The following is a 15,204-nucleotide window of genomic DNA, read 5'->3' as shown; positions in this document are numbered from 1 at the left end:
CCCAAAGTCACAAACACACTATGCGACACAAGCACCTCCCCCCTAATGAGTGGACACGCCCCTGTGAGTGGACACGCCCCTGTACAGGATTGACAGTAGATATTGTCAATCCTGTACACTTTTTCTGAGACGCCTGAAGAAATGAACTATTCCTTTAATGCTACAGATGCATGTACTGTAGACATATGCAACATCAGAAACAATTGCCCAACTCCTTAACACATGTTGCCTGCATTGTTTTCCTCTCAAGGACGTACAATCGAGTGGAATCATCTGTTAAATAAAGTCTTAAAGATACAGTAAGCGATTTGTAAGAAACGCTGTTGATATTTGAAATCACCAAAACAAACACGCCCCTATCCCCTATCTTGATAGCTCCGCCCCCAAATTCACGAACACAATATAGGCTTGTTCGACTTCATGCAGCGATGCGCATACTGATCGGCGGCCGACTTGAAGTAGTGCAAGCTGGTTCAAAATTTTGTCCGACTTGAGGCGACGGCGACGCCACGTGACTGTAACGTATGTCAACAAAGATTCAAAGATCCGCGAGAGCGATTCGAGAGCAGGTGCATTCTGCGCAGCTTCTCCAGAGCGACTGTACGAGCTCTGATGACGATGATTCCACGATTGGCCGGATTCACCGCATGATAGCAATCATGTGTTTCGTCTTTATTCTAAAACCTTCAGTTCCAATGCTCACAAATCACGGTAATACCTCTTTTCATGTAGTCGCGATGTTATATTGTCATGATTATCAAACTAAAACGTAGACCCCACTTCATTGATAGTGTAGGCTTATATGTTGAACTTTATTCTTGTACAAACAGAAGCTGTATTAAAGGGGGGGGGGGGGGGGGGGGGTGAAACACTCATTTTCAGTCAATCTCATGTCAATCTTGAGTACCTATAGAGTAGTATTGCATCTTTCATATCTCCGAAAAGTCTTTTAGTTTTATTATATTTAAAAAAGAAAGATAAGCTGTACCGAGTCTTTCAGAAAAAAGCAGAACGGCTGGGGGCATATCGTTCGGGCGGAGCTAAAGAATGACAAGCGCGTGCAGCTATTGTGTTGAGCTATGCATGTTTACAAAGAAAAACAATGGAATCGATAGCTAACAACACAAAGACATTTGAAGCAGTTTTACCCACCGCCTGCTACCAACACACGGCCGCGAACCTTAATTGCTGGGATTGCTCCATCTTTCAGCATTTGACAAGCTACAAATCCGGAGTTGAACTGTACCTTGTTTATAAACCATCGTCGCCAAAATTCAGGGAACAAACAAACACTTGCACAACTCCTGCTCCGGAAGAGCAACCTCCATCCACTGTCCCATTAACGCTGGGTTCTTTGGGCTGTGCAGCTGTGCAGGGTTGTCTTGCTTTGGTGACATTGTTGATTCCGTGAAGTCCTGTGACTGCAGCGCAGCCGGCTTGCTCTCTCGCTCTAGTCGCGCGCGCGCCCTTCTAGGAGGAGAGCCCGTACGGCCCGTACAAGGATATTCCGCCCCATCTGACGTCACATATACCCATACTCGAAAAAAACTTTCCGAAACTTATGAGAAACCGGAAGGAGTATTTTTGTCACAGAAATACTCCATCAAACGTCCAACTTTTTTTTTGAAACTTTGTCCATGTTTAGGATGGGAATCCAAGTCTTTAACGGTGTAAAAAGCTCAGTATGCATGAAACAGCATTTCACACCAAGCCCCCCAACCCCCCCTTTAGTATTACATAAAGTATTGAACGAAAATGTCTCTGAAGCATCTGTGTATTTGACAAATATTGCCTTTATTTCACTTCACCTGTGATAAAGTATGCAAACGCAGCGCGAGCGTCACTGCGGGAAGCAGAAAGTGTCCGACTTCACGTCTCCATTTTCAGCTCTTCCCCGCCTGCATGCGGCTACTCTCGCCGAACGGTTACATCCAGCTGCAGCCGATGTCGAACACACCTTATGCAACTAAGGCACCTTCCCCCTAATGAGTGTATACGCCCCTTACTGCTGATTGGCTACAAGTGCTTCGATCCACTTTCAACAGTGTTTCTCAGAAATCGCTTACTGTACCTTTTAAGGCCCATTCCCACCGAGGATGATAAGACTAACAATAATGAATAAATCATTCTAAATATAAAAGAACTGTAATGATAACAGCACAGAGAAAAGATATCGTTGGAATTACTTTAAGATCCATATTTTTCCAGCTGAAAACATTGACAGTCAATCAAAATCCATTCTTGAGCATTTAAATCGGCTGACGAAAAACCTGCATCGTACGCTTAGAATAAGCAGAGCGTTATCTTTTGCTGGTGCGGATGCTAATATAGTTATCGGTGTGGTTATATTTATAGTTATCATTCTTGGTGTGAACGGGCCTAGTAACCACCCCGTCATTAGAATACCTTAGCTACCTCGTAGCAATGAACTAGCAAACATCTAGCATCAGCCTTTACATGTTTTTTTCTGAAAATCTAAAAATGTCATTATTAGAATTTCTTATAACAATCACTTCTATTTTCTTTCACAGGATGAAATGCATACCGAGTTCCTCCATAGATGTGCAGTCCATACCATTACTGCTTCCCCACCACCTCCTTCAATACAAAAACACACAGTCCTACCCGAGTTCTCTTCTGAGCCAATTAAGACTCAGGCCTCCACAGTCCGGCATGTCTCTGAAGGACCAAAGAAGCATGAACCCGTGCGAATAGCACCAACCCGCTGCCTCTCACCGACTACCTCCAGACAAGGGAGTAAACTGGATCGGTCCGAGGCTGGCAGAGCACTGCCTGATGGAGATACCAGGATATCTATCAACAGAGCATCTGTGCGAGAGATCTCGCTGAACAATTCTGGGCTCCAAAAGGTGAGCGTGTTCCCTTTGAAAGGATACTTTTTTTTCAAATTCCCCACATATTAAAAGTCAGCGGCGTCAAGCATATATCCACACAAAAAATATTTTGAAAAATGTCAAGTCAATGGGGTCCAATGTTATTTAGACTCCAACATTCTTCAAAAATCCTCTTTTGTGTTCTGCAGAAGAAAGAAATTCTTACCGGTTTGGAACGTCATTCATTGTTCTGTGAACTATTCTTTTGAGGTACTGACAAAAAGTTGCAAGCGTACTTTAGGCAAGGTAGAGAAAGGGCGTCGATATAAAGCAGCCACATGGGTTTTGTGGAGTGAACCCTCACAAATCACATGGCCTGTGTTCATGTGGATGAAATGTTTTTTAACCGTAGCAAGCATGCAGGGTTAGAGGGGATCAAATCAAGCACACACTTGAGCTGAATTGGTGCACTCCAGCAGAGTGGCTTGTTTATGAGGGCCTCTGTTCTTATTGTAATTTCAGAACTGGTGTGGTTCTTGTCTTCCCCAGAGGCTGGATATTTTAATCTGAATCCATTCAGATTGAGGGGAGTGGGTTGTGCCCTTGCATCTCTGATGCATTTGGAAATTGTATTGCAAATGGCTTGGACATAATGTTCTTTTGTCTCTTTGATTTTTAAAGCATCTTTTTGGGGGATTTGAACTCCCAGAGGGATGTTTTTGCTCAGAGGTCGCTCTTTCTTAGCTCAGGGGTTATGTTACAATAAAATTACTTTGCCTCGGACATTTGTCCTATATAGAAATAGACACAAATGAGACAATTGTTGTTACACAGGCACACACACACACACACACACACACACACACACACACACAATCATATGCATTGCATTTTTTTTTGTTTTCTGGTTAAAAGAACAAATCACCCAAAAATGAATATTTTCATGACATACAGTGCCTCCGGAAAGTATTCACAATGCTTCACTTTTTCCACATTTTATGTTACAGCTTTATTCCAAAATGGATTAAATAAATTATTTTCCAATACAACATAATGACAGCATGAAAGAAGTTTGTTTGAAATCTTTGCAAATGTATTAAAAAAATCACATGTACATAAGTATTCACAGCCTTTGCCATTACACTCAAAATTGAGCTCAGGTGCATCCTGTTCCCACTGATCATCCTTGAGATGTTTCTACAACTTGATTGAAGTCTACCTGTGGTAAATTCAGTTGATTGGACATGATTTGGAAAGGCACACAACCGTCTATGTAAGGTCCCACAGTTAACAGTGCATGTCAGAGCACAAACCAAGCCGTGAAGTCCAAGGAATTGTCTGTAGACCTCAGAGCAAGGATTGTATCGAGGCACAGATCTGGGAAAGAGTACAGAGAAATTTCTGCGGCATTGAAGGTCCCAATGAGCACAGGGCCCTCCATCATCCGTAAATGGAAGTTTGGAACCACTAGGACTCTTCCCAGAGCTGGCCGCCCGGCCAAACTGAGCGTTCGGGGGAGAAGGGCCTTAGCCAAGAACCTGATTGTCATTCTGACAGAGCTCCAGCATTTCTCTGTGGAGAGAGGAGAACCTTCCAGAAGAACAACCATCTCTGCAGCACACTCCACCAATCAGGCCTGTATGATAGAGTGGCCAGACGGAAGCCACTCCTCAGTAAAAGGCCGCCTGGAGTTTGCCTAAAGGCACCTGAAGGACTCTCAGACCGTGAGAAACAAAATTCTCATGGTCTGATGAAACAAAGATTGAACTCTTTGGCCTGAATGGCAAGCGTCATGTCTGGAGGAAATCAGGCACTGCTCATCATCTGGCCAATACCATCCCTACAGTGAAGCATGGTGGTGGCAGCATCATGCTGTGGGGATGTTTTTCAGCGGCAGGAACTGGGAAACTAGTCGAGGGAAAGATGAATGCAGCAATGTACAGAGACGTCCTTAATGAGGAACCAGAGAGCTCTGGAGCCAAGCTTGTAGCATCATACTCAAAAAGACTTGAGGCTGTAATTGGTGCCAAAGGTGCTTCAACAAAGTATTGAGCAAAGGCCGTGAATACTTATGTACATGTGATTTTCTTTTTTCTTGTATATTATTTTTAATACATTTGCAAAGATTTCAAACAAACTTCTTTCACATTGTCATTATGGGGTATTGTTTGTAGAATTGAGGAAAATAATGAATTTAATCAATTTTGGAATAAGGCTGTAACATAACAAAATGTGGAAAATGTGAAGTGCTGTGAATACTTTCCGGATGCACTGTATATCACCTTATATGTCAATCCAAACCTGTATGACACAAAAAGATATTTTGAAACACTTGCAGAATCTGCTCCCCTCTATTGCTAGATGCATGCGAGCAAAAATCTACACAAAAGATGTATATATTTTTTTAAATGATTATTTTTTTTGTCCATAGAGTGAAAGGCAATGTGGTATAATGTTGTTTTTGACTTCTGCTGTATGGACAAAAGCCTTTTTAAAAATATCAGAATATCAAAATGACAGATTTTTCGATAATCTTGAGAAGCAAAATCTCCATTTGCTCTCCATGTCATCTCATTGCTGCCTTGGAGCAACAACGTGGAAATCAAAGAGAACTCATTAGTGTTCTTTCCTCTCTTAGAGGTTGAAACATGTTTGTTAAACAGACACTAAAACTGGTCCAAGCATTTAGCACAACTACCAGACTCTCACTGCAAGTCTGAAATGGTGATTAACTAAATGGTTTAAATGGAGTTTGATGTGGGAATGACTGAGGATCATTACGGGTGCCCAGTGACACTACTTTCCCCCATTTACACACGGCACATATCTTTGATGCTGCTGAAGTTTCTGGAAGGTCGCTCATAGATCCAGGTAGGACTTCATATAAGTGGATTTCTAAGCAGCAGGCAGCCATCCCTGCTGATGTCTTGGCCTTAATGGGGGTGCCAATTAGCTTGCAAGCTATGATTGATTGCTTGCTAATTAGCTATACCCAGTAACGATTTGTCTCGCTGCAAAGTGGCACTGATGAAGTAATGAGATTTTTGGGCTTTACAGGTGAGTGTCGATGGGAGAGTTCAACCTTTGGGCTCCAGCAGGTGTGATCTGAGGAGAAGTCAAGATGAAGAGGATGAGGAAGATGAGCTACGAATGTTGGCAATTTTGAAGAGAGAGCAAGAGGAAGCAGGAGATGGAGACATGGGCGGCCCAGGACTTAGTGCATCACAGGTAGGATATTCATATGTCACCCTAAAATCAATATTATAAATATAATTATATAAAATATACTACATTTAATATACACACTATTCAAAAGTTTGGGGTAATAAGGATTAAAAAAATAAATAAATTAATGCTTTTATTCAAGGTGACAGTAAATACATTTATAATGTTACAAAAGATATCTATTCCAAATAAATGCTGTTCTTTGGATCTTTCTGTTCATCAATGAATCCTGAAAAAATATATTCAGCAGCACAACCGTTTTTTCTTGAGCACCAAAGCAGCATTTTCGAATGATTTCTGAAAGATCAAGTGTGAAAATGTGTGAAAGATCAAGATTTTTTTCTTCTCTCGCTTTGTTGTTGTTATTGTTGTTTGTCCACTGTAATGTTGTTCAACTACCTCTGTTTAGTGTCCTTGGGCTTGTGGAAAGGCACTATATAAATAAAACTACTTCTTCTTCTTATGTGACAAAAAGACTGGAGTAATGGCTGTTTTAAATTGTAATAATGTTTCACAATTTTACTTTATTTTTTTATCAAATAAATGCCTCCTTAGTGATCCATAAGAGACAGCATTTTTTTGAATGCAGTTGTGTGCATATTTTTAATAATATTATTAGATTATATATATATATAATATATTATGCCTAATATTGTGTTGGTCCCCCTATTGCTGTCAAAACAGCCCTCACCCGTCGAGGCATGGACTCCACTAGACCCCTGAAGGTGTGCTGTGTTATCTGGCACCAAGATGTTAGCAGCAGATCCTTTAGGTCCTGTAATTTGCGAGGTGAGGCCTCCATGGATCAGACTTGTTTGTTCAGCACATTCCACAGATGCTCGATTGGATTGAGATCTGGGGAATTTGGAGGCCAAGTCAACTCCTCAAACTCGTTGTTGTGCTCCTCAAACCATTCCTGAACCATTTGTGCTTTGTGACAGGGCGCATTATCCTGCTGAAAGAGGACACAGCCACCAGGGAATACCATTTCCATGAAAGGGTGTACATGATCTACAACAATGTATGTGTCAAAGTAACATCCACATGGATGGAAGGACACAAGGTTTCCAAGCCGAACATTGCCCAAAGCATCACACTGCCTCCACCGGCTTGCCTTCTTCCCATAGTGCATCCTGGTGCCATGTGTTCCCCAGGTAAGCGACGCACACGCACCCGGCCATCCACGTGATGTCAAAGAAAATGTGATTTATCAGACCAGGCCACCTTCTTCCATTGCTCTGTGGTGCAGTTCTGATGCTCACTGTTGGCGTTTTCGGTGGTGGAAAGGGGTCAGCATGGACACCCTGACTGGTCTGCGGCTATGCAGCCCCATACGCAACAAACTGCACTGCACTGTGTATTCTGACACCTGTCTATCAGAACCAGCATTAACTTCTTGAGCTCGTCGTGAGTAGCTCATCTGTTTGATCGGACCACACGGGCCAGCCTTTGCTCCCCACGTGCATCAATGAGCCTTGTCCGCCCATGACCCTGTCGCCGGTTCACCACTGTTCCTTCCTTGGACCACTTTTGATAGATACTGACCACTGCAGACCAGGAACACCCCACAAGAGCTGCAGTTTTGAAGAAGCTCTGACCCAGTCGTCAAACTTGCTCAAATCCTTGCGCTTGCCCATTTTTCCTGCTTCTAACACATCAACTTTAAAGACTAAATGTTCACTTGCTGCCTAATATATCCCACCCATTAACAGGTGCAGTGATGATTAATTTGAATACCTGTTCGGTGTATATATAATTCACAATATAGAGTGGGGGTCTTAATGGTCCTAAACTGCTTTCTGTATGCAATACTTCTAACTTGACCGATATGACACACCAGGTTTCCAGGTTTTATGAGATTCAATCATATATTAAAAACACAATACCAGTAATAACACTATTTTATGTTCTGTTAGGTTCACCACTGCAACATTAGTCTGAGTGCAAGCAGCGATGACACCTCAACCTGGACTCAGTGTATTCCTTTGGTGGGCTAACAAACCACACACACACACATACAAACGCATTGCCACACTTCACAACAGTGTGGGAAGGTCTTAATTCCTCCTTCATCATTAGGCTCCTCCGTTATACAGAGTACTTTATATGGATGAACTGTAGCTAGAAGGCAAATAACAGAGTGAATATTAAAAACTTGTTTCCTATAAAGGGCAATCAAACAGTTTATATAAAAAAAACACTAATTAGATTGAAATAAACTCCCATGGCATTGCAATATCAGACCCTATCCATCAGTCGTGGATGTTGTTGTCGTATGTTGATTAGAAAGATATGCTGCAACTGCTAATCATGCCTGCTGAGCCTGATATTGAGAAACTAGAAATTATAAGACAGTAAGATTGTGAAAACATAGCAATACTGCCACCATCAGGCTAGAAGAACACGCACAATACTCAAGTGCTTCTCAACTGGTGTAACCATAAAGGTTCTTAAAATCAAACACCAAAATGCATCAATATTGCCATGAACTACATAGGCCCAACAACCTGCAAAATTAATAAAATGACACATGCTGAGAAGGACAACTGACCATTGTGTAAATGCATAAACAACGGCAGAAGTGTGCTTTCCCCAGCCTAACACAGGATTAGACTATCAGAACAGACCTGCAACCCAAATTTGATTTAGGACCCACCGGTTGAGAACCACTGCTCCAAACTATAGAGGCTTAAATCATTATTTTACAGCGAGGAATGCAGTTATCCAGAACATGTTTTCTTACTAGTCTGGAGCTAATAGTGGGCAGATATGACCCCTGAACCAGATTATAAACACACTACTTATTTTCTCTGTGATCCACAGCCATTGGATCAAGGCCAGCACTATCAGAAAGAAATGAATCCTCTTCTTCACTCAAATCCCAGGTAAAAGAAAAATCCTGTATTTTTAGCCTCACTAAGTCTGTAAGGTACTGTATAACTCTAAGCCATTATTCTAAGCTTGTCTGTATCTTAAGTGTTGAGGCTCAGTCGTGAATGAGTAATTTCAGAACTTTATCATGCAATTTCATTTCGAGAACTCTTGTTAACCCTCAGGTTCATGCACGTTCAACAACTTGGACTTCTGAAAAGTGGTAACAAAATGTGATAGGAATAGGGTAGCTTTTTGGGCACTAATTTTGATGTTTCTATTGACAATTTTATGCAGTGGTTTCAGGGTACTAAAGATCTTTTGAACATCAAAGCATCAAAAAATAAAGCAGGTGGTGAGCTCCACAAAATATTATGCCAGTCTTCAAAAGATTTGGCTGCTATTCATCACATGATGAAACTGCCAGACTGTCTTTACGGAGCACTGCATGCAACTTTTGTCAAAAGTCTCCTCATTCTGGAGATTTTTGACTTACTTGAGAAATGTTATTAGTAATAATAATAATAATAATAATAATAGTAGTAATGTTTGTTATTAATTATATATATATATATATATATTAGTTTTGTAGTAGTAGTATATAAATAATAATTAAATAAGATAAAAATCAATAAAGAACCTACACTGTAAATTAAAATAATTACAATTATGAAATTTTATCATCAATAATATTTCATGAATTACTTCAATAAAATTATTCTAAATTATAACAAGCTTTACTATTATTATTATTGTTAGTAGTAGTAGTAGTAGTAGTAGTAGTCATAGAATATAAATAATATATAAGATAAAAACAATAAAGAAAACGGTTACAATTTATTTAAGGTGACAGTTACATCTTACTTACTAAAATAAGTACTGAGTAATATTAATTAACTACTTACTATAGCGTTTCGGTTAGGGTTAGTTACTTATGCATAATTTACTCTTATTACTATAGTAAGTACATGTAGTAGCGTGTAACTATGCCCCCTTAAAATAAAGTGTTACCAAGAAAACCTATACTGTAATAATTAAAACATTGTTTAGGAAGAAACTCATTCTGCGTAATGTAGGACTTTTAAATGCAGATTAACTGACAAAATTGGAGTTCATGTTAATACTATTTACAATCCCACAGCATAACTATGACTTGTTTCCTACGCAAAACTTTTCCTGTCAAGGGATGCAGCCCACACTGCCACGCCTCGGTGATTAATTAAGTATGGTTGTCAGGGACAATGAATAACCAGGAGTTATGCATGTGCTCAGAGGCTTGCATGTGTCACCTAGCTGTCACCGCTGCAGCAGAGCTCGCTGGGAGGTCATCATCCACCTCCCTCCCGTCTCACCAGGCAGCCTGTCCATCAACACCACATGGTGCCTAGAAAAGTGTCATGTAAATGAGAGAATATGAAAGAGAGAGACATGCAGAAGGGGGGTCTTTCATTCACAACAAGAGGTTACCCGTTAGCGACAGAGCAGGAGTTTCGAAAATGGGCTTTAGTGCAGCTTCGTACAACGATTCCAAAAGCTTCAGTAGAATAAGACTATATCATAGCATATATAATTCAGTTTTAGTACTAGGGTAGCTGCACATGCCCCTTCAAGAGCTGTTTTATTTTAATACTGTAATGGCTATATATGGTTTAACCCTCTTGTAGAGAATGGATGGATGTCCTCAGCCCTCCAATAGTTCATCCAAATCAACAGATGACTGATGAAAAAGGAGACCACAGCAAGGTCTCAACCAGAGGTATACCGGGCTCATATTCTTTGTTGCTAAAAATAAATGATGGTCTAGATTTCACTTGGACATAGAAGATATGTTCTTGGATATAATTACTTTCATGATTGATATTTCATTCATCTAAAACCCACAGTGATATTTCTTTGACAATACTAAAACTGCAATAGTTACTGGCCAGAATTCATACACTATATGGGGTAAATTGTCACTGTGAGAACCTGCTATTAAATTGCCTATTGAATGGCTTTTGTTGAAATGGAAAAAGTAAAACATGAAACACAAAATAATTGGAGAAATGGAAAGGATAACACACACACACACACACACGCGCGCGCATTTGTTTTATTTTATTTTGTGTAATTGAACTTTTGACTCAAACCATTGTAACAACTTCCAAACGTTCCCTGTCATATATATAAATGTAACTCTGTATGTAACATTTTCTCCTCTATGCTATCCACAGGGTCTAAGCTACACAACAACAGTGGAGAGGAAGAGTTTCTCAATTTAATGTATGATCCCTGTCTCAACTGTTACTTTGATCCACAATCTGGGAAATATTACGAACTGCTCTGATCCCGAGATGAGCAAAATATTGATCAATACTGCCATTAAACTATGGTTTTAGTTCAAGCTTTATACTGTCTTTACTAACAATGATTAATGATTTTAATGGGTGTATATTGCTTGTACCTGTTTCTAATGTGATGTTGTTGTTGTTTTTTTGTAATCAATTCACATTCAAGCATGTTAGAGTTCATAACTGAAAAGTTACGTTTTCAGTATGAAAGCAATAATAAACCATACAATTAAATCCAATAAAGTTTTTTTTTTTTGTTCCAACTTTTTATTCAAATGTATACAATTGTTCCTAGACAGTATGTAAACTAGCTTGAATTGTAAGTGTTTACATCTTCTAATTTAATTCACAGGTTTTACATTAACCTCACAAGCAAATAAGCCACTCGAAGGCAAGCCTAAAAAAGTTATTCGACCTTTAATGTTGACGGAAGTCGATCGCGTTGGTTGGTACACGATCGACCAATCACACGCTCGTTGCTCCTTTACGTCATTTGACAGGTAGAATCACTAGGAAGTAAACATCTATAATGGCGTGTTTGAAGTTACGCTACTACTTAAATATGTTACTAAATTTGTTTTTATATAGTGTTTTTTGGGAGCTCGCTTTCGCTTTTCCGTCATATCGCAAATCCAGACAGTCAGAAAGTTTGGAGAAACCCACCTCAGCACCAAATGATCAACAGGTTCGTTACCGACCTTCTTGCTTCAGTCACTTCCCTATCAGTTACTACATAGCACTACCCCTGATGTGTTGTTTTGCAGGTTATAAGACTACATTCTGGGGTGATCGCGTCTGTTGTGGTCGTAACTGTAGGTGCAACAGCAGCTGCTGTCTTCATCATACGGAAATACTGCTGTCTAAAGAGGTACAGAGAAATGCAACACTGTGTGCTTTATGTGACAGTCTAACCTATCCTTTCAATCATTCCACCCCAAAAATATTTTGCAATAATTTACCCGAAAGTTAATAGTAAACGGACAATTAGTCCCTTATAAGTGACAACTTAATTTAAACAAAATATGGAACCTGGTGTGTATATAACTGTTAGTTGTGTAAAACATTTTTTTTGGATTCTTTGATGAATAGAAAGTTCAAAAGAACTTTTGCAACAGTGTACTTCCGTTTAAAAGTGTTGGGTCAGTAAAGAACTTAAATAAATTAATACATTTATTCATCAAGGATGCATTAAATTGATCAAAAGTGACATTTATAATGTTACAAAATATTATATTTAAAATAAATGCTTGATAATAATGTTTCTTGAGCTTCAAATCCTCATATTATAATGATTTCTGAAGGATCATGTGACTCTAGAGACTTGAGTAATGATGCTGAAAATTCTACTTCACATCACATGAATAAATAAAATTTTAAAATATATTCAAATAGAAAGTTATTTTACATTTTAATAATATTTCACAATATTAGTTTGTTTTGTATTTTTAATTAAATAAACGCAGCCTTGGGGAGCAGAAGATACTACTTCTAAAAATATAAAAAATCTTACAGATCAAAAACTTTTAAACACCAGTGTATATATATATATATATATATATATATATATATATATATATATATATATATGTGTGTGTGTGTGTGTGGTGTGGACGTGGAAAGAAAAATTATGTGAATGGTGAACCCCTTGCAGAATCTGTGAAAATGTTACAAAATAAGAGAGATCATACAAAATGCATGTTATTTTTTATTTAGTGCTGTCCTGAATAAGATATTTTACATAAAATATGTTTACATAGTCCACAAGACAAAAAAATTGAATTTATAAAACGACCACCTTTAAAAGTTTATGAACAATTAATTCTCAATACTGTGTGTCGTTCGCTGGATGATCCACGGCTGTTTTTGTGATGGTTGTTCATGAGTCCCTTGTTTGTCCTGAGCCGTTAAACTGCCCAATCTTCTTCGGAAAAATCCTCCAGGTCCCAAACATTCTTCAGTTTTCCAGCATCTTTTGTATGTTTGAACCCTCTCCAGCAGTGACTGTATGATTTTGAGATCCATCTTTTCACACTGAGGACGATTGAGGGACTCAAACACTACTACTAAAAAAGGTTCAAACATTCACTGAAGCGCCAGAAGGAAACACAATGCATTAAGAGCCGGGGTTGAAAACTTTTGAACATGCCCAAATTTTTCTTATTTTGTTTAAATATATATATTTTTCATTTAGTACTGCCCTTTGGACGCAACAGAAGATATATGTGTTTCCTGGAAGACAAATGAAGTGCAATTTACCTTGATATTCAAATTATTAATGCATTGTTTCCTTCTGGAGCATCAGTGACTGTTTGAACCTTTTGAATAGTTGTGTTTGACTCCCTAAATTATTCACATTTTCTGTAAGGGACTCACTGTATATGTACACACATGTACAGTATATCTCATAATATTATAAATATATTATATATACTTATATATTTTTTTCTTTAGTGATGCAACATATAGATACTCAGAACTGCGAGAAATGGAAGAGCAAAATGCAGCCAGAGAAGAGGCTGAAGATTCAGATGAGGTTAGTATGTGTGGCACGTTCACACTCGTTTATAATGGCTTTCAAAATTGTATTCTTAATCACTTTTTATTCTTACTCTAACTTTTCTTTCCACAGGACCTTTTGGAATAAATCACGTAGCACAATTTATCCTTCACGTTTCTCTTCCTTTTTAATACTGTGACTTTTTATGGCCAAAAGCATCACATGGGTCATTTAAAAACCACCAGGAGTTCCTGAAATATTTATCTCCGTTCCACCATTTTTCAGCACGGATATGTCCACCAACCAGTTATATTTAGCTGGTCACATTTGGCAGGATTTAAAGGCCAAGAAGATCCCCAACATGAAAGAAGTGAAGGGGAAGGGGTTCGGGAATATTAAAATGCACATTAGAGATGAAAATTACTGATTTATTTTCAGGCAAATAACTTCTGGAAAGAGCTGTGGCTGTTGTCAGTTATGGCGCCCATTGCTTAAAACTTGGTCACTTTTTAAATGCACTCCTTGAAGAACGTATTTAGTATTTTCTTCAATTTCTAAATGCACATTGTACCAAAGTCTGTTGAAATGATTGTTCCTCTTTATTTATTGTGTGTGTGTGCCTGATCTTTGCTTGTCTTTAAAACAGCTTCATGATCTCAGGGTCGTTCCCACTGGATACTGTGAAGCGTGCCACTAATACCAGAAGCACATCTGAATAAGCGGTTAACTGTAAACCAGTCTTATCAACTGTAATGATGCTGTAGATTTTGCATTCAGTGCCTTGCTGAAATCTGTTACTGTACAATTTAACTGTGGTGTGCGAATGAACGATAGTCTGCTCTTTCTTTTGCTGGTAATGGTATTTACTAATGGCAGTGTTTGACTTTACCTGTTTGTTAAGGTGATAGTGTTGATAAAGCAATATTACGTGTGGCCCAGAGCTCCATAATTGTTTCTCAGTTCTTGATTTTGAAGTATTTTTGATGTATGAATTCTGTATCTTTAGATTTTCACCTGAGACTCAAATTCTCTCCCACTATTGAATGTTTAACTGAGCTGGAATAAAGTGATATACATTAACATTCCTTGCGTGTTTGATGATATATGAATTAAGTGTTTTGTCCACAAGAGGGCAGCACACAACTGTTGAATCGGTGCATGCAACGACAGTTCTCATCTGCCTGGCTGCCAGTTCGGTTAGTTGAGAAATTAGATTAGTTTGAATTTAAAGGGCTAGTTCACCCCAAAATGAAAATTCTGTCATTAAAGGGTTAATTCACCCAAAAATGAAAATTCTGTCATTAATTACTCACCCTCATGTCATTCGACACCCGTAAGACCTCCGTTCATATTCGGAACACAAATAAAGATATTTTTGTTGAAAGCTGATGGCTTAGAAAGACCTCCATTGGCATTCAGTACATTTACACTCACAAGACCCATAAAA

At 38.8% G+C, this 15,204-nt stretch overlaps 2 protein-coding genes across 2 annotated transcripts in view; both read left to right on the top strand.

The window, feature by feature from the left end:
- The window catches only part of cfap20dc (CFAP20 domain containing), a gene marked incomplete at both ends in the record, with an annotated part of 42,144 nt that extends 30,888 nt beyond the window's left edge, over nt 1-11,256 (top strand). The window contains 6 exons of the mRNA XM_079841188.1: nt 2,532-2,870; nt 5,892-6,062; nt 7,976-8,047; nt 8,883-8,944; nt 10,595-10,686; nt 11,144-11,256. Of these exons, the coding sequence (XP_079697314.1) occupies nt 2,532-2,870; nt 5,892-6,062; nt 7,976-8,047; nt 8,883-8,944; nt 10,595-10,686; nt 11,144-11,256 (849 nt within the window). The remainder of the gene's footprint in view (nt 1-2,531; nt 2,871-5,891; nt 6,063-7,975; nt 8,048-8,882; nt 8,945-10,594; nt 10,687-11,143) is intronic.
- A 479-nt stretch (nt 11,257-11,735) lies between these two features.
- Nucleotides 11,736-15,039, top strand: LOC307140573 (uncharacterized protein). Its single transcript, XM_079840178.1, has 4 exons — nt 11,736-11,945; nt 12,025-12,128; nt 13,712-13,793; nt 13,890-15,039. Exons 1-4 carry the CDS (start codon nt 11,790-11,792, stop codon nt 13,902-13,904), a joined length of 357 nt encoding a protein of 118 aa, XP_079696304.1. The 5' UTR covers nt 11,736-11,789; the 3' UTR covers nt 13,905-15,039.
- The last annotated feature ends 165 nt before the right edge of the window (nt 15,040-15,204 follow it).

The sequence above is a fragment of the Gobio gobio genome, assembly GCF_949357685.1.
Source record: "Gobio gobio genome assembly, chromosome: 17".
NCBI classification, from domain to species: Eukaryota; Metazoa; Chordata; class Actinopteri; order Cypriniformes; family Gobionidae; genus Gobio; species Gobio gobio.
This window is presented reverse-complemented; position numbering and strand designations above follow the sequence as displayed.